This window comes from Meriones unguiculatus, chromosome 10 (genome assembly GCF_030254825.1).
Source record: "Meriones unguiculatus strain TT.TT164.6M chromosome 10, Bangor_MerUng_6.1, whole genome shotgun sequence".
NCBI classification, from domain to species: domain Eukaryota; kingdom Metazoa; phylum Chordata; class Mammalia; order Rodentia; family Muridae; genus Meriones; species Meriones unguiculatus.
The window spans coordinates 23489056-23507602 of NC_083358.1; the positions used below are offsets into that span (position 1 = coordinate 23489056).

Genomic DNA, 18547 nt, shown 5'->3' on the forward strand with positions numbered 1-18547 from the left:
TCCAACTCCTAGAGGGGATGTCTTTTCCACACATTCACTGGAATTGGGCCATATAGTGTGATGGCCATGGGCAGACACTAAATAAAAACTATTAAAAATTTAAAATCCAGCTCCTCAGTTGCACTAAGCCACATTTCTGAATGCTCAGTAGCCGCATGTGGCTTGGGTTGATTATAGCAAACAATGAAGATAGAGACCATTTTCATTACTGGAGAAGATTCTGTTGAACATCATTGTACTAGAATAATCACAGAATGGCTATTCACTCATCATCTCAAAATGGAGACTACCCAGATGCCCATTGGAGTAGAATGGGCGAGTTACTTGTGGTATGTTTACACAAAGGAATGCTATGTGGTAGAGCGAACACATGACCTACATCATACTCAACAAGGTACAGTGTATAATACAATGTTGGGCAAAAGAACGAGTTGCATGACGCCAATAAAGTCTGACATATAGGCAACACCAATTTGTAGTTGCCGTTTGGCATAGATCAGTGAGTGGAGAAGCATTTGAAAGAGTTCTGGGTGCAGGTAGGATCGCATTTCCCAGCAGGAGCACGCTCAGTTTGTGAGGCTTCTTTGAGCTGTACGCTGGTGATGCTGTACCTTTCTGTATGCACATAAAATTCAGTGGGGGGGCTGGCGACACAGCTTTCGTAGAAGAAAAGAAAGGAGAGCAAGAATGAAAGAAGAGGGAGGGAGGGGGAAAAGGAAAAAAAGGAGAAGAGAAAGGAAGGAGAAAAGGAGGGGTGATTGAAGAAAGAGCAGAAGGGAGAAAGGAAGGAAGATAGAAAGGTCTCAGATATGTAGTTTGCCAGTTTCCATAATGTAAATATTCCATGTTCCATGTTGGCTGAGCCTGGCTCCTTTAGACCTACATGCTGCCACTACATTAGGGCAGGCCTCCTCCCCATCCCACCCTTCAACCCTTTCCTGCTGAAAATGCCAGGAGGCTGGTTGGAGGCTGGGGGGTGAGAGGTACCAGAGTGAGGCCTGTGGAGGGCACTGGGCAGAAGGACGAGTTCTTCAACACCTCAGATGGAGCTATCCTCAAGTCTTAAGGAGGAGGGGTGGGCTCAAAGAGCAGCCTCTAGAAGCTGATGGTGTGGGCTCTCACAGGGACACAGGGTGCCTGGACTGGTGTTCTTTCCCCTCCAGCGCCTGCTCTCTTGTTTCTGAAGCAGACAGGCTGCTCATGTCTGTGGTGGCATCATAGAGGATGAGCAGTCTCTCCGGAGCCCCGAGAGCAGTTCCAGGTGCAGGGAGAGCCGAGTGCCAGGGTGGCTAAGTCATGGCAGCCCTTGGCAGAGGAACAGCAGTGTGCTTACTCATGCCCTGGCTGGAGAGCACGCCATCCTCTCTATAAACTTGGCTTTGGGCGACAGCTCGAGGGAGCATACTTCTCTTGGCAAGATCACTAGGTGTGGAAACCATTAGCCCTGCACCAACGCAATGCTCACCATCAAGTTCCTTCTCTTCCCCACCTTCCCACACTTGTCCCGTCAGTGAGCTCATCCAGACTCTCAGCACCCATACACTGGCAGCTCCCCAACTTACAGCTCTGGCTCCAGACTCATCCCTGAACTCCAGGCTCACATATCTAGCCATCTGCCTGCAACTCCACCCTGGTGTCCACACAGCACCTCAGACACAGTGTGCCTTCGAAGCCAGCTCAGTCAGGTCACCAGCTGCTCCAGGAGTTTCCCCAGCTCAGCTAGTGGCAGAGCTTCTGTGCTCCCACAAGCTCAGCCCGAAGCACCGCCACTTGGGAGTCCTTTCTTCTCCTCCGATCTATACCTGGAAGGTTTCGCTCTTCAGCCTGCTCCTGCTGTCCTTTCCTTTGTCCTGGGCTCTCCTACTATGCCCTGCTCTACTTCTGAGCTTCCTGACTACCCACAACCTCTCCTTTGGTCACTCTCTTGCCTCTTCTACCATACCAGGGTGATCAAAGCTTCTCTCAGCTTGTAATCCTCCAAAGATTCCCAGGAAGCAAAAGCTGACCGTGGCTTCCAAGGCCCTGCATCATATGGCTGATGTGGTAACTCTGGTACATTTTCTATATTCTTCAGGCCCACCGTCCTCACAATGCTGGAACAAGCCATCCCTGCTCTCATTTCTGACTCCTCCTGCTCAGAGCAAGTTCAAGACACCTGCATGACTCAGTCTCCCCGCTGAAAGCCCCTGTTCCACCACCTCCTCTAACAATGTTCCTGCTTTTGACAATTTTATGTAAATGGATGTTTTGCCTGCAGGTATCTGTTTGGTATACCACATGCTTGCACACCCATGGGCATGGGATCCCTTGGAATTGGAATGAAGTGGGAATTAAGTGGAATTCATTTTTTTGCCTGCCACCTCATCCTGCTGTATTTGCTTCATACCATCCCCTACATTATAAATAAATACACAGTTTATGCTCATGTGAGTGTGTGTACATGTGTGCGCAAGCCAGAGGTTGGCCCTACGTATCTCTATCCCTTTCTAGGTTTTTTTTTAGGTAAGGTGTTTCACTGAACTCGGAGCTCACTGATTGGCTGGTCAGAAAACTCCAGGGATTTTCTTGTAGCCACCTCTCCAGGGCTAGGATTATACGCACACATCATCACACCCAGCTTTTTTTTTTTTTAATGTGGGAAAAACCGGGTTCTACTTTATTTATCTAGCTGTTGTTCAGTTAAAACTGAGGCCTGATAACCCTGGCCTGACCCCACCATCTTCTAGCTGTAGCACCCCAACTAATTCCTTTACCTCTTTAAGCCTCAGTTTTCTCATGTGTGGAATAGGCACGTTAACCCTTCTTTGTAGAACTTCTTCAAGCAAGTGAGGCAGCCACAGAAAATATGGATCCTAAGGCCTTATAAGGTTTTCTCATGCTACGTCATTGGGTCCTCACAGCAGCTCTGACGTGCATGCTCTTACCAACTCCCATTTTATAAGTGAGGCAACTGAGACCCAGGGGTCAACAATTAAAGTCCCTTCCCCTCTAGTCCTTTGCTTCACCAAGATATGGACAAAGACTAATGATCTTTAGGTAATACTAGTATGCATTTAGAGGGACTCTGAGTTTAGATCCAGGCCCACTGGGAAAGAGTACCATGATTGATTAGTGATGTCTGCTCTGGGATCAGAAATGGTGGACTGAGTGTGCTCCATTATTTTCCCCTTTTGCCCTCAAATCCTTCCTTTTGCTGATAGTAGCAGAGGTTAACTGTGATAACAAGCAGAACCAAGAACCACTGTACTGTGACTCTCTCCCAAAAGGTCTATAGGTGTTGATGGGAAGTGGCATAGTTCTTAAACAGTGGGGCCTTGCCAGAGAAGTTAGATCACTAGGGTTGTGCCCTTGAAGAGGATGCCGGAAATCCAAGCATTTCCTTGCAGTCATGAGATAAACAGAATTCCTCTATGACATGCTCTTTGCTATGATGTTCTGCCTAATCATGAGCCCAAAAGCATAATGACCTAATAACCACATCCTCCTGAAGTTAATTACCTCAGACAGTTTGTCACAACAGCAGAAAGCTAACACATGGTCCATGTAACAAATCTGCCCCTACAGCCTCGCCTCTCTGTTTTCCCATCTCTACCACTAAAGACATCACTAATACTGAGAAAGGCAGATGGACAGTTTCCTGAGCATCTTTTCAGAGCCTGATCGGTACCAAGTTCGGTTCTCCCTGTGGCACCTCAAGCGGCAAACTGTAAGATTCTACTGCTTCCACTTTACAGATGATCAAACGGAAGGTTTGGGCTGGTGAGTAGTTTGCCCTAGTTCATACAGCTGGAAAATATCAGTGCCAGGGTGTTCCCATACTCCAACCCAACATTGCCCTTACCCTGAGGAGCACCATCGGCGTATGGGATACCAGGCTGTGATTTCTGCTAGGCCTCTGGCAACCAGCATGAATTTGACAGTGGTGCATCCCCTTGTCTTCTCCATAAGTAGGGCATGTCTCCCCCTCCTTCACTTCGCTTTGCTACATGCTTAGTCTCCATTCCTCCCTCCAAAACCCCTCCTCCTTCAGATCTGTCCCTAGAGGCCATAGGGAAGCGGTCTTCCCCTACTGCACAGGATGCTACATGGCACTGTCATCTGCTAGATGACAACGAAGAGGCTGTCTGTGGCATTTGTGCTAAGAGCCTGGGTCCCCAGGGAATCCTAGGCTGTTCTGCCCAGAAGGGGCCAGATGGAACCATTCTTCCACCCCCAGCATTCCTGAGGAACACCAAACCTCCTCCACACTCACAGCTCCAGGTAAGACCTCCGCAGGCTGGGAAACACCCACAGATGTCACTTCAACTAGAGGAACCCCCTTTCCTTTTGCAGCAACATGGCCAAAAGCTTCGTCTTCCCTGACAGGGTTTTCCTGTCCTCCTCTTTCTTGTTCTTGTTTTCTTTCTGCCTCGTCTTCTCATTTTCTGGGTGGGGTTGCTGCTAAGAGCTATGGGAGGCCCCCCTACAAGGGGCAGAGACGGGTGTAAGTATCTGAAGGCAAAATGGGGTTGGAAGTTAACAGACCTACGGCCCAGCCTGTTGTGGCTGATGTCCTCCCTACTTCCAGGAGGCCAGAGAAGCATGCCACATTCCCAGTGTCTGCAGGTGCTGGCATATCTGGTTTCAGGGGCAGCTTAACATCATTTAACCAGCCACCTTGCCTTTTGTTCAGGGGAGACGTGACCCATCCACTCCGCAGGCTTCACAAGCTCTGACTCCAAGATGGAGCTCTTCCTTTGAGAAACCTTTGGGCTTGGTTTTCCTTCTGTGGGCTGCACTTGTAAACCACAGGGGCCAGCGGCTCAGAGATATAAATGGGAACAAGCTGTCCCCTATGCTGTTCCCTGGCCGCAGCCTCTTTGCACAACCTGGCAAGAGCATCAGGTGAGCTTGCTTGGTGGTCTCTGCCAGGTTTCTCACGGCACAGAGCAGCTCTAGACTGGAAAAGAGATCTTTAAAAGAAGGAGCGTGTGGCCCAGATGGGCACTCCTGGGATTCCTCCTAAGTATTTCTTTTCTCTATTATTTTTAAGTTTTAAAAATTTGAGACAGAGTCTCATTCTGTAGTCCAGGTCAGCCTCAAACTCACTCTGTAGCCCAGGCTGGCCTTTAAGTAGTGATGACCCTCCCAAGTGCCAGGGTTACAGTGTTTCCCACATGTCTGGCTCCGGAGAGCTTCTGTGTGTGGGCTCTCCGGGGTTTTGAAGTACCCCTGCCCTACCATACCTCCCAGGACCTGAGTGAGAGCCTTCAGGCAAACTGTTGACCTCACTCAGAAACCCCAAGATCCCCCTGGGCAGTCAGCACTGATGGGTATATGCGCAACAGGGAGACTGGGGGGTCACTCTATATTTCTGGCCTGAGGGCTGAAGTCAATGGTGGTACCCAGGTCAATATAAGTAAGGATGGTTTAGTTTGAGGCAGGTTGAGGTGGGGTGGGTGCAGTAGGAAGCAGAGGGACCCAGGAAGAGGCTGGGACAGACAGCCTGGGAAGTGCTGGCCCAGAAGCTGCAGCCAGAGCAGAGTGAGAATGTGGGGAATAAGGAGGGGGCTGGACTGGACGTTGGGGCAGATGCAGTTTCCCCTCACCACTGCTGAAGGGGCTACAGTGGACAGCATGGGTGAAGAGAGTGGCCGGAAGAACCTCGGAGGGGTCAGGGGTCAGGAAGGTGGAAGCCAACTGGGTCAGATACAACTGAGCTCTGGAAGACTGCAGAAAGGACTGAGCAGTATGGAAATGTGTGGGGCACAGTCTAGGGAAGTAGACAGATGCCGAGGTGAAGCAAACTGAGTGTTCTGGAAAAGATGGGCTAATTCTCAGGTGACTCTGAAGAAAAGGAAGGAGTTGACTGGATAACTGAGGAGCCCCACAGTATTCCAAGCTCTTGGAGGCCCAGTTGTTAGACACCCCTTCATCTCGGAGGTAGGGCTGTGTGACCCAGACAAGCTGGGGGTGATTTGAGACCTTCTGCTCCCTAGAGTTACCTGCAGCTCCTCCCCACCCACAAGTGCTCCATTATGGAGCTATCCCTTCGATATGCACTTATTAGGCACCTCTTGTGTACCAGGCATTAGGCCTGTCAGAGTGGTGGGTGGGAGAAGTAGACCAGAGACATTCAGGAATTGCTTCCTTATGGGTGGCCTACAAGCTTGAGTCCTTAGGAGGAGGCTGAGCTGTCTGGTGGCCATGGCTTCTACTAGCACAAGAGGCCAGGCTTTTAAGTTCTAGAAAGCCTGCCACACTCAGCATTCTTAGCTCCTGGTTTCCCAGCAACCTTGTCTCACTGGTAGGGAGGGGTAAAAACCCAGCTATGTTGGTCCTCTGCAGGGTAGGTATTCCCAGGCCTTGAATAGCAGCTGGCCTGGGACAGGAGCTTTTGTTTTCTGGGTCTGCCCTGGCAGCTGTAACAATAGTGACCTGGATATTCTGAGTTTACAAATCACAGTCCATCAGAAATAATTGGACTAGCCCCTTTCCTCTCCTATGCCTCCCCTTCCCTGAGTGACCAGCACCTGGCTATGTTTCACCACATCCCGATATACTCTTGACAGATGAGCCCACAGCTGGCCTCTTCCCTGCAACATCAATGGCAAGGATCCCGCCGAGATTCTGACTGAATCCCATCCACGTGGAACATGCAGGCTCCCCCCTCACTTCCTCCTTTGCTGGAATTCCCTCAGGAGTTAGCATCTGCGGCTGTGACTGTGTGAGACATGTGTCCTCAGCCCGGGACGTCACAGACCTTAGTGAGAGATGAGGGAAGAGTCAGTATGTGTGGCCACCAAGGCATCGGGTGGTGTCCTTTGATGTCACTTCAACACACGGGCACGACTTCTCAACAAGGGATTGGCGGTTAGGCCTGCTCCCCACATCACAAGTCATGCCAGGGCTATAATGAGAGGAGGCAGTTTCTTTCATGGAGCCATGAAGGTGGCATGAGTGGGTGGGGCCAACCTGGAGGGTCTACGGAGGCTGTTATCTTGAGTCCCCATCTGGCTAGACTAGCACTTGGACTCCTCATGCTGGCAATTCATGAGAAGAGACTCTTAAAAGCAAAATAGTGTATTTCTTTCAGTTGGGGGGTGGGGGGCTTTCTGTTGAGAGCTATGGGATGGATTTCCTTAGGGAATCAGCTCCAAGGAACATATTCTGTAGGACCCAAATCCATTCAGTGTTCGCTGGCATGTAAGTTTGTTTCCCACAGAAAAATACACACCATACTACACCACAACATCATGCCAAAGGCCCCGAATAGCCTGGCAGGGGCAAACAGGCTTCTAACATGTCCCATCCAGCACTTCTCACAGTTACTTGGCCATGGGGTTGTGGGTGGTGGAGAACGCATCGGTGCGCCTCAGAGAAACCTTGATCCGAATTTTGAGAACAGGACAAAGTGTGACTTTCAATTTCCAGGGTGCCCACTGCAGATGCTGGATGGTCTATGTCCCTGTCCCTGAACCCCAGATTCAGTCCCTCCACACTAGCCCTGGTTAGACTCCCTTCAGTGCCTTGGCCAAACATTCCAGCGCCACCCTTGCAGTGTCACCCTTTATCTCTGCAGTAGTTGGACCCCAACAGTGATGGACGAGGAAGAGACTTACAGGGGCAAGGGCGTTTGAAGGACATGTAATCCTTGGAGCAGAACAGCGGAGCCAGCCTGCCCACGAGCACAGCTCTGACTTCTTGAGGGGAGGCTCCTCCACTCACCTGTGGAGACACAAACAAGCAGGTGATGGGATGCCTACAGCCTCCTCCATGTCTACTGGCTGGGTACTGACATCACCTGAAACATCACTTTGGGGGAGTGGGTCTTACGAACTCTGGGATCCCTGGGCTACAAAGTACAGGGGTAGGTTGAATGGGCGTTGAGGTCACAGTGACGTGCAAGCCTCTCTCTTGGGTGGACCCTGGGGTGAGAGTGTGATGGCCTGGAGTTCTACTGTGGAGCACTCACTGTTCCCACATCCTCCATGGACTAGAGCATCCTGAGTGCCTTGAGGCTGTAGGAGCTGGAGTGAGTCTGAAAGATGGGCCCAGAGTCCTCATTTATGGGGGGTGGAGGAGAAACAGACCCAGAGAAAAAGACAAGCTTGCTCGCAGCTTCGTGGCTGGCTTTGGGAGGGTGTTCCTTGACTCTCAGCTTGAACTGTGTTACGACTATTGCTCTAAGAACCTAGAGTGCTCCTTTCGTCCTCACTTTGTAAATAAGGGAATTGAGGCTCAGAGAAGTCCTGCAGCCTTGCCAAAACCAACAGCTGCCAACTACAGGCTGAGGTGAGACTCCAGATCATCTGCTTGCATCTCAAGCCCCCGGCCAGTCAGCATATCCCTTTAGAAGGCACCTAATATATTAGATCACAAATTTAGAAATAAAGGCAAGTGGAAGGAAAATGCCTCTTTCCTGCCCCTAAGTATCCCCACGTAAACTCGGTGTAACACGTGGATTTTCAGTGCAGCTAGGCTATGCCAGGTCACTTTAACGCTGCTTTAGAAGGGGAAACATTTCAAAGTAGCACCCTCTCATGCCACTAAAGAGCTGGACCCAGCCAGTCTCTCCTTGTGTGTCCCCAGAGGACACAGCACAGGTGCTTACTTCTTAGGGAGTTGCACACCTGACTTCAGAAACTAAAATATACTTTAAGAATCATTATAATTATCATTATTATTATTATATGTGTATGAACATTTTTGTCTATACGAGTGTGTGTGTCTGCTTGTGTACCTGGTGCCCTTAGAGGCCGGAAGAGGACTTTCAGTTCTCTGAAACTAGAGTTTCAGATAGTTGTAAGCCACCATATAGGCGCTGGGAACTGAACCTGGGTCCTCTGGAAGAGCAGCCAGTGCTATTCACTACTGAGCCCTCTCTCCAGTCTCCTAAAATGCACTTTTGGGGGTGACCAAGTAGGACCATAGATGCTAGTCCAGGGCGGAGGTTGGTGGGGACCAGCCTGCCCCTTCCCCCTCTGTCTCCGGGGCCACCAGGTTTCACCCCAGGTGACACTGGGGATTACGTCCTGTGGCCAGAATTTACCTGTGAGAGTCAGACTCAAGAGGCTCTCAGCCTGGCCTCGCTTGGGAGCACTTTTCATATGTGTTTTCTGCTCCAAACAGGCACAGAGTTTGGATGGTGCCCATTGGCCGGGCACACTGCAGTGGCAACGTTGGCTTTTCTGTTTAGTAAGTGAACGAGAGAACTGTGTTTGGGCTGCCCTGCTTTTTCTCCCTGATCCCTTAATACTAAAGTCACTGCAGCCACTCCTGACATTGACTCTAGACACAGTGTTTCACCTCCCTGAACCTAGTATCCTAGGGAAGCAGGCATAAGCTTGGAACAGGGCACCAGGTGTGTGCCACAGGCCTCACAGAGTTCCCTTTGTTCTCCGTGCGGGCAGGAGAAATATAGCTGCCTGGGGACAGCTCTCTAAGTACTGACTTGCCACTCACCTCTCAAGATGGTTTGGCTTTCCCCACGGGAACCCCAGGAACCCTAGGCTGGCCTGACGTCCACTCCTAGTCTCTCCAGAAACCAAGGGAGAGTTTGACCTGGTGGGAGGGAGGGTAGGAGGTCTCCTCACAGGCTACTATTGAACCAATTTCACACCAGAAGATTCAAGAAGGAGTTTAAGGCCTGTGACTCTACACTTTCGAAGATTACACATGAGAACTGATGTCTGTATTCACATTTGTGCATGTGCAGCGTAGGTACATACAGGTGTATGTTATGGGCAGCTCTCTCTCTTTCTTTCTCTGTGTATGTGTGTTCATGCACACATGCCTGTGCATGCCTGTATGTGTGTGAAGACACCAGGTGCCCTGCTCTAGCATTCTCTACCTGGTAATAAGCATGGTCTCTCACTGAACCTGGATCCAGTAAGCCCCAGAGATCCTGTCTCTATTCCCACCCATCCCCCAGCTTTGGGGTCATAGGCAGACATGGCTACTCCTGACATTTTTTAAAGTATGGGTCGGGGATCCTCCTGCTTACAGAGAAAGCCTCTTGCCTACTGAGCCATTTCTCCAGTTCCTGAGAGATCTCCCTTAAAGACAAAATGGATGTGTCGATCTCTTGCACAAACCCCTTCCACAGCTCCCCTGCCCCTTTAGGAAAATGTCCATTTCCTTGCTCCAGCATCCACAACCCTTGGGCCTTCCTAACTCTCCAGTGTACCGGCATGTCGGAGTTTAGTAAATGCAGGTACTTCCTATCATGCTGCTTCTGGGGACACTGGATGCCGTGGTGCAGTTTACCTTCTCTGAGGGGCTCCCCTTAGGGTGCTGCCTCTCTGGGGACACCCGTTCCTCTTACTGGAACCAGAGACTCTGAGGTGATTCTCAGGGCAAGGGGAGGATGGCTGTCTCACTGTTCAGGGCCTAACTCTTGTATTACATGTGGTTAGCAGCTCATGTCCTATGTGGGACACTCGGCTCTATAGATGTGGTTCACATCAGCCAAATGCCTGGTAAGTGCCACCGAAATCACCTGCCCTGTTGGGGCAGGACCTTGGGAGTGAGGAATATCATCTCAGTTTTGCAGATGAGGAAAGTGAGGCCAGATGTGGTCACTGGCACAAGGCCACAGAAAAGAGATCAAGGCAGAGCTGCGTACATAGGGACACTGCCACTCCTGGCATCCCTCAGTTACTGCCTGTGGCCTCCCCGGAGATCTGCTGCCCTTGGTGTTCTGGCTAGCCCCATGGTCAGGCTACAGGGACTTTGGGACCACTTTCTCTCCTTGGCCCATCTACTTAGAGAGCTCCTATGGTGCCATCAAACCTCAGCTTTAGAGATCTTTGTGAAGCCCCCTTGACTGCTGGTGACAGAGCAGTCTCAATGGTGGCCCTTTCCCCAGCATGTGGACATCCTGGAAACCAACTCTAAATGATCCTAGATGCAGAGCATCTTGGGAGCATGGAGGGTCAGCATGATCTATGTGTGATCTTGTGTGAGCTGACTCTCACACTAGTTTGGGGCTCAGTTTAGAGGACACTCTCAAAAATAGCTGGAATATTGGAGTAAGTCAACCTTAGGCTTATCCTAACATATGGTACTCTGCAGAGCCAGCCTTCAAATAATGCCAAGAAGCAGGTCTTTTCTGTAGGGCTGCATTGCCATATATCCTGTTGCTGATGGTGACACTGGTGTTTACCATGGCCAGGGCCACCGTTCCCTGCACTGTGTATCCCAGCTAGCACCTTACACATAGCCTCTGGCTGTACGTTCCCAGCACCCACCCCGTTTGGACTTGCCAGGGGTCCCCTTAGATCCTCGGCAACATAAAGAGTGGCTTTCCTCTAGAAATTTTTCTTTTTTCTTGTTTGCTTTGCTGTTGTTTTTAGACCAGGTCTTTCTATAGCGTCCATGCTGGCCTTGAACTCAAGATCCTCCTACTTCAGCCTTTTGAGCACCGGGTTACAAACATGTATCACCACACCCAGGGCCCCTGCATGATGGGCAAGCAAACTATTACTGATATACATCCCTTGCCTTTAACGGGGTTTTTCTGGACTCTAAGGAAGCAGCAGATGTTCAGCCTGTGAGTCTATTTTCTCCTCTCTCTGCCCACTAGAGGGCCTCCAAATGACCTATAGGAAAATCACTTCCTGGTTGCATCAGACCCTGTTTGTTCAAAATTCTGTTGTAGTCCTCAGGCCATGTACGGTATCTACCCCAGGGTCCCTGTATGTGAATACATCTGTGAAGCAGTGGCGAGAGCAGTTGAACAAGCCTGGCTCAGATGGGCTGAGACCATGTTTTTTTTTGTTTTTTTTTTTGTTTTTTGTTTTTTGTTTTTTTAGGGAGTACACCCCACCTGTCCTGGCCAGCGTGGGCCCATTTATTCAAGGTTACTATTACCCTGCCTGTCTCTCTCTGAGCTGAGCACCAGAGTTTCAGCTTTTTCCTACTATGACTCATCTCTGACTGGATTGTCTGGCTGGGAATGCAGGGGAGGGTGGGCAGGCAGCTCTCCAGGCTTTGAAGTGGCTGAACAGTGTGTGTGGCAAGACCATGTCATTTGTACATCCCTTTATGTTCCTGCTCCTGCCATACCTCCACTCTGGGCTTGTGGGACACTCAGACCTGCATGAAGGGGGTGTGTAGGGCCTCCTGGGAAATGATGCCAGGGAAGACTTTGTGCCCAGTCTGGAGCTGGATCCAGTAGCCACCTGCCTCACATCAGAGGGAAGCAGAGACAGGGAAGGGCTTTGGGTATGGACTGGCTCTCTAGTCATGTCTTGGAGGCCATGTGACACACCTGCTCCATTGCTGTCCCATGCTGTCAGCTCACCAGGTCCTCAATATGAACCTCAGATTTTATAGATGCCAGTTCTGAGCTCCAGAAACAGAAAGGGACCTGTCGGAGGTGGTGAGCCAAGCTTACACTAAGAGGGCTCCTAGGAAGAGTCATAGCTGGGCAGCCACAGGGTCAAGTCTTATCATTTCTGGAAGACATCTCTGGCCTTAGGGTGACACTGAATGACAGGTGATGGATGAGGGGCCTCTCGGATACTAGTGGTGCGAAGTCTGTGTGTACTGGGTCTTGGGAAAGGCCAGTGGAGCCAATCTTTGAGGGTCTGTGCACACACACAACTTTCCCACTAAAGGTGGAGCTATGGTAGCAATGGTCATGTATATTAGGTGACAGGTGAGACAGGATAGAGACAGGTGAGGAAGTGGAGCACATTTATATAAAGCAACTCTATCCGGCTTTGGTAGGAAGGTGACAGGTGAGCAGAGCTGAGAGAAAGTCAGCCAGCTGGGTGGATCCCTTGGGAGGAGACCTGGGTGAAAGGAGCAGAGTGTTCAAATGCCCTGGGCAGAAAAGGGAGGGTGAGTCTGATGGACAGGTGGACCTGAGATAGAGGGTGAGAAAGGGGAGGTGGTGATCAGGATCCCCAGCCTGCTCAGGTGCAGAGGGGAGAAAGGCAGACTGTAGGCGTGAGTGACGCAAATAACCTAGCACCCCGCCTGGACCATAGGAAGTGCCCAGTGACTACTGAGTGAATGAATGACATCATCTCACAGGGCTTTTGTTCCTTGGGTCTGTGTGTGGGCTTGTGAGCACTCTGAGCAGGAAGGAAGTGAGAAATTTTCCTGGACGGGGTTAGATGCACTGCTCTTGCACGGGTGCTGTTATTCACCTCACCCCAGCAGGTCTAACGCCACCAGCAGAACTTTGTCCTGTCACAGGAAGGGACCCAGCTGGGGACTTCCTAATGGGGAGACCTGTGCCTTGGGAAGTGCTGCCAAGCCACACACTATTGTGTGAGTGAAGGCCGGAGAATAAACTCAGGAGTGGGGGCAAGAAAGAGCAGAGAAGACAATGGCCACAGAGGTGGGTAAGAGCCCTGAAGCTAACTGGCAGATGCCTCAGAGAGCCTCCGCCTCTCTCTGTGGGCAACATCTGGCCACACGTGTGCAGTACTGGATTGCTCAAGATCTGTCTGGAGGTTTTGGGGTCTCTGCTTGCCCTAATTTACCAGAATTGTTCCTATATACCTCGATTTCAGCCTTCCTAAGGCTTCGGCCCCTTAATACAGTTCTTCACATGGTGGTGACCCCAACCATAAAATTTTTTTCGTTGCTACTTCGTAACTGTAATTTTGCCACTGTTATCAATTGTAATGTAAATATTTTTGTAAGAAGACGTTTTGCTTTTGTTTTTGTGTTGGCTACTGTTACCAGTTGTAAATATTTTTGTAAGAAGAGGTTTTGCTTTTGGTTTTGTGTTGGCTACTGTTATCAACTGTAATGTAAATATTTGTTTTGTAGATAGAGGTTTGCTCACAGAGGTTTGTCAAAGGGGTCCCAACCCACAGGTTGAGAACCACTGCTCTCCAGGGTAAATTCCCACCACTGTGGCCAAAACATAGAGGTCTATGTTCTATGCTACGTCATGAGCTAGGCCATCTGCCAGCTGGTCTGGTCTTGATCAGGAGCACGTCGAGGCCTGACTCAGGGCTGAGTAACCCAGGTAGGCATTACATATAATAGTGAAATAAGCCATGACCCCAACGTGGCCACCAATAAGAGGACAGACTGAGTAAATTATGGTACTCATGTATAGTGGGATTTTATGTAACCATGAAACCATGTTTTTCAAAAGTTTTAATGGTATATGGACCCTCAGTATAATGTTACATGTAAAAAGAATCCTAAATATTTTGGGAAAAATAAAAACAGGCTATAGAACTGTGCATGATCTTTATTTTGTAGAAGAAAATCCTAGTGAAAACATTCACATACTGCAAAAGATTATGACAAAAATAGAATACACTGGATTAAGGGGAGCTTTTTATGTATTATATATTTTTTATGATATCCAAAATTTTCTACCATGAAATGTATTGATTTTATAATCTGAAAGATCATAAAAGTGAAGACTCAGAAAAGAATCTTTTGTGGTAGAAAGCTACTGGTTGAAAAAGTCAGTGCCAGCTCACTGGAAAAGACTAAAACTAATTTGCCTTTGAACTCTTATTACTGAAAAGGCTTAACAGCTACGAAGTATCTATGATACTAAAGCAAATCTTTTAAAGAGATTTCTTTTTCTTCTTCGTTTATTTTATGCATGTGTGGGTGCATGTGTGTGCTCCTTGGAGGTCAGAAGAGGGCATCAGATGCCCTGGAGCGGGAGTTAACGGTGGCTGTGAGCCACCCAGTGTGGGTGTTGCAAACCAAACACTGGTCTTCTGCCAGCACAGCAGCAAGCGCTCCTAACCACTGAGCCATCTCTTTGGGCTCCTGAAGCAAGTCGTTTGCCAAATATTCGAGGGAATAGTGCCTCCCTTACTGTAACATTTTGTTTTTAGTCATTCTGCACACTTGGCAAGAATAATAAAAATAGCAGACTTCCTGTTTTACAAGACACCTTGTGATCTTGCAAAAGCATGCTAAATGTTGAGTGCCATTTTAGTCTGGGGAGACATCACAGTGAGTGATGTCACTGAGGGAAGGAAATGGATAAATAAGGGCTACAGGTGCTGAAGGTGATAAATGCTTCGGAGAAAACTGGAGAGAGGAGATAACAAGTGGGAGACTGCTCTTTTAAGTCAATTTGACGAAATGAGTTTGATAATTGTTTCAGTAGAAAGAAAAGGAGTGTCTAAAAATGTGATAGGCCATGGACAGTAAGCACCTTCATTTTCAGCGCTCAGCCACAAAATGACTAAAGATCTCCATGAAGGAATCATCTTGATAACTAATTGCATGACGCTGAAGTCAAAATGTGCTAATTATCAATTTCACAAATGAGCGTAAAAATTACGAGGAATCACAGCGATGTTAAGTATTCTATGCCCAGCTTCCGTTCCTAACCTTTCTGGAGCCACAGTTCTCCCTGACGCTCCTCCCGACCCCACTCTACCAGAATGCAGTTGTCTGAGGTCAAAGTAAAAATGCTTGTGCTTGCAAAATCCCCTGTGAGGGGTGTTTACAACACTGACATGGCAGGACCTCTGGCCAAGGTTCACGGGATGTGGTCCTATGCCTCATGCATTATTTCTTCAGTCTTCACGACTGCCATGGCAGGTGTTCAATTAGTACTCATTCCATTTTCAAGACAACGCTGAGGCTGTGAAAGGGAGGCCACCTGCTCAGAATCAAATGCTGCAAATCCAACCACGAGCTCCAGGAGCTGTGCTGGCAGCCATAATTCTATCTTGTGCTCACTTCTCAAGGAGCAAGCCTCACTGGCCTCAGTTTCTCTTTTAGGACTCTGAACAGATCAGTGCTTTCCTGCTCTGCTACCCCATGCTTGGGACTAGAGTTTCAAGAGACAGTGATATCCTCCGAAGATGTCCAGCCCATTATTGCCAAAGGCCCACGATCCATTCTGCCTCCCCATCATGCTCTCTATCAGCTGTGCTCCAGATACTGAGCGAAGCAGCAGAACAAACCTAATTAGCTTCTGATGAACTCCTTTGGGACAGGAGGGGAGAGGATTATAGAAGGTGGAGGGAATGGGCCACCCTAGTGGCTGAATGGGGGAGGGCTGGAGGAAGCTACAAAAAAAGGAGAGAGGGACTTCTGGAGAGAAGAACCCCAAAGAACAGCCATTCTGCCCAGCAACAGGTAGACACATTTCTGATTTCATTCCAGTTCTAGGTGGCACAGACATGGGTGTCCTCTGCTTTCTTTCCACCAATGCTTCTGGCCTCCTACACCCTCTGAGCCATCCCACGGATGCTCATGTTCTCCCTAAACCCTGGTCATGCGACCGGTCTGCTCTGGTCCTAAAGTCCCAGCTGCCCAGACTCAGGGAGCTTCTTTGCAGAAATCAGGCCACCTCTCAAGTTCAAAGCATGCTGTCAGTCACTAGCTCCAATTCCTTCACTGGGCTCTCCATGGGTCCTCTTCATGGGATATGTGACCTCCTGGCCTGAGGTCACAGTTGGCAAGGAACATCACAGTTGGCAAGGAACCACACTGGGTACCCTTCTGGCTCATGGCAATCTCACTGCCCCAGTGACTGAGCTTCTTGCTACCTGTTAGAACCATCACCTGCGGCTCACCTAAGTCGCACCATGGAAAGCAATCCTCTCTTTACCTCAACCAGAGAGGATCCAGGTGTGCAAATTCCTTTGTGCTGAGTATGAACACTATGTGGAGGTCTCAGCCTGGGGTGGCACATGCCAGCCCAAGGCAAAAAAAAAAAAAAAGGCAGAGTAACCTTTGTAGTCAGGCAACCTGGACAGAAGTACAAGGTGTAGGCAGGGCAGAGGATGCCAGCAAGTATCTGAGAAAGACAGAGACTAAAGAAAGTCTTGTTTTGCAACGGGTTGTCAGCAGGCCCCCAGGGAGCCAAAGGCCTTCTTAGAGGGCGGGAAAGGGGGCAGCATCAGGTTCCCTCCCGTCAGAGAATGACACCTGTGGCCAAATGCAGTCACGTGTAGCTGCGCGCTACCTGCTGACCATTCTTCAGGTGCCGCAGAAGAATCATCTAAACACCACACAGCTGGGAAAGCAGCCAAGGTTGTCTCGTGGCTCTAAAGTTCCTGCACACTCCACTAACAGAATCATGCATACTTTTCAAGGAGGGAAACTGAGGCACTTGGTGGGGAAGTCAGTGGTTCTAGTAAGCAGTCCTTACTTTGGAGGAGAGTCTAGAGGGCCCTCTGTTGGCCCTCAGGTGCACTTGGACTCAGAGAATCAAGACCTGATTCTCTGGTAGGTCACTCGCGCTCTCTCCTTCCTAGCCTGGTTTTGCCTGCCCATGCCGGCACTCGAGTGGGAGAGGAAGGTAACGCAGGGTCGACGCTATGAACCTGTTCCCAGATTGCAGAGTCCGAAGGACAACCAGGAAGGGACTCAGCTAGGGGCAGGGTGGGCATTGCCCAGCTTGGGAAGGAATCTGGAGAGAGGCGGCAGTGCCACACAGCGTTACACAGTCAGCGGAACTGCCACCTTGGATACAGTTTCGGGGTCTTTTCCAAAAAGACGCTCGGAAAAGTCTGCCTGACCAGGGGGCGTGGAGGTGGGCGGTGCTACAGTATAAGCGGAATGGTCTAGGTGTCCTAGATGCTACAAGATTAGGGGCGCGGCCCAAGCGACCCGCCCGTTGGAGCGTCAAACTTCAGGCTTAAAGTGGTGGGAGAGGGTTCAAACTCCATAGAACCCCAGTCCCTCTCCTCTCTCATTCCAGACAAGAGTGCGCCCTAGTGTCTTTTCTTGAGTGGGCTGGTCCGCGACCCTCCAAACCCAGGGGGCAGGGCTGAGGCCCCACTCTTGGGCTTCCACCCCGGGAGGATACTCGTCTGGGACTTAGGCAGGAGGGAGACCCCCGATTTCTCGCGTTTCCCAGGGGTGCTCGGGGGGCCGGTGACCCTCTCGGGGATGCGGGAGCAGGAACCGCGGGAGTCCCGGGAAGCCACTCAACACCGCGCGAGCTGAGGTTCCGCTCCGGACCGCGTCCCCCACCGCCCAGAGAGTTCCCGGCCTCGTGCTTAATCTGCCGGGACCCCCCCCCCCCCCTCTGCGGCTCTTCCCGCGCCCCGCGCCCCTTACTCGGCTTGGCTGCGGCGCTCCGCTCCGTGCGCCTCGGTGCGGGCTCCAGCTTCGACTCCAGCTCCGGTCCCGCTCGGGCTCCCGCTCGGATGCCGCGGCGTTCGGGCTGAGCCGGGGCGTCGCGCTGCTCCGCCTGGGCCTGCTGTGCGTGCAGGGGCGGGGCGCACCGGCGGGGCCCGGCGAGCGGACCCGCGCCCGCGATCCCGCAGCGAGCCGCTGGCGGCGGTCTCCGGGGCCCTGCCCTGCCCTGCCCTGCCGCAGCCCCGCCCGGCAACCCGTCGCCGCCCCCGCGCCGCCGCTCGGGCCACCGTCACCCTCCCGGGTCCTCCACGGCGGCGGCGCGGTTCCTGGGTCTCAGCTCGGCGGCGCCGCAGCCCGGGTCATGGCCGAGATGGGGACGCGGGGGAGGTGGGAGCGCCGAGCCGCGCCCCTCTGCGCACAGCCGGCTCGACACCCACACAGCGGCGGGCGGGGCAGGGCGGCGAGGAGGCCTAGGGATGCAGGGAGGCCGGCGCGCCAGGCAGACTTGTGAAGGGTGGACAGA

General features: G+C 50.9%; 1 protein-coding gene across 2 annotated transcripts in view; it reads right to left on the reverse strand.

The window, feature by feature from the left end:
- The window catches only part of Bean1 (brain expressed associated with NEDD4 1), a 49459-nt gene extending 31327 nt beyond the window's left edge, over positions 1 to 18132 (reverse strand). For both annotated transcript variants that reach the window (XM_060392144.1, XM_021636429.2), the window contains exons 1-2: positions 18004 to 18132; positions 7602 to 7707 (exon numbers count right to left, since the gene is read on the reverse strand). In XM_060392144.1, coding sequence (XP_060248127.1) covers positions 7602 to 7626 — 25 coding nt within the window. In that variant the 5' untranslated portion in view covers positions 7627 to 7707; positions 18004 to 18132. The remainder of the gene's footprint in view (positions 1 to 7601; positions 7708 to 18003) is intronic.
- Between the last annotated feature and the right edge of the window lie 415 nt (positions 18133 to 18547).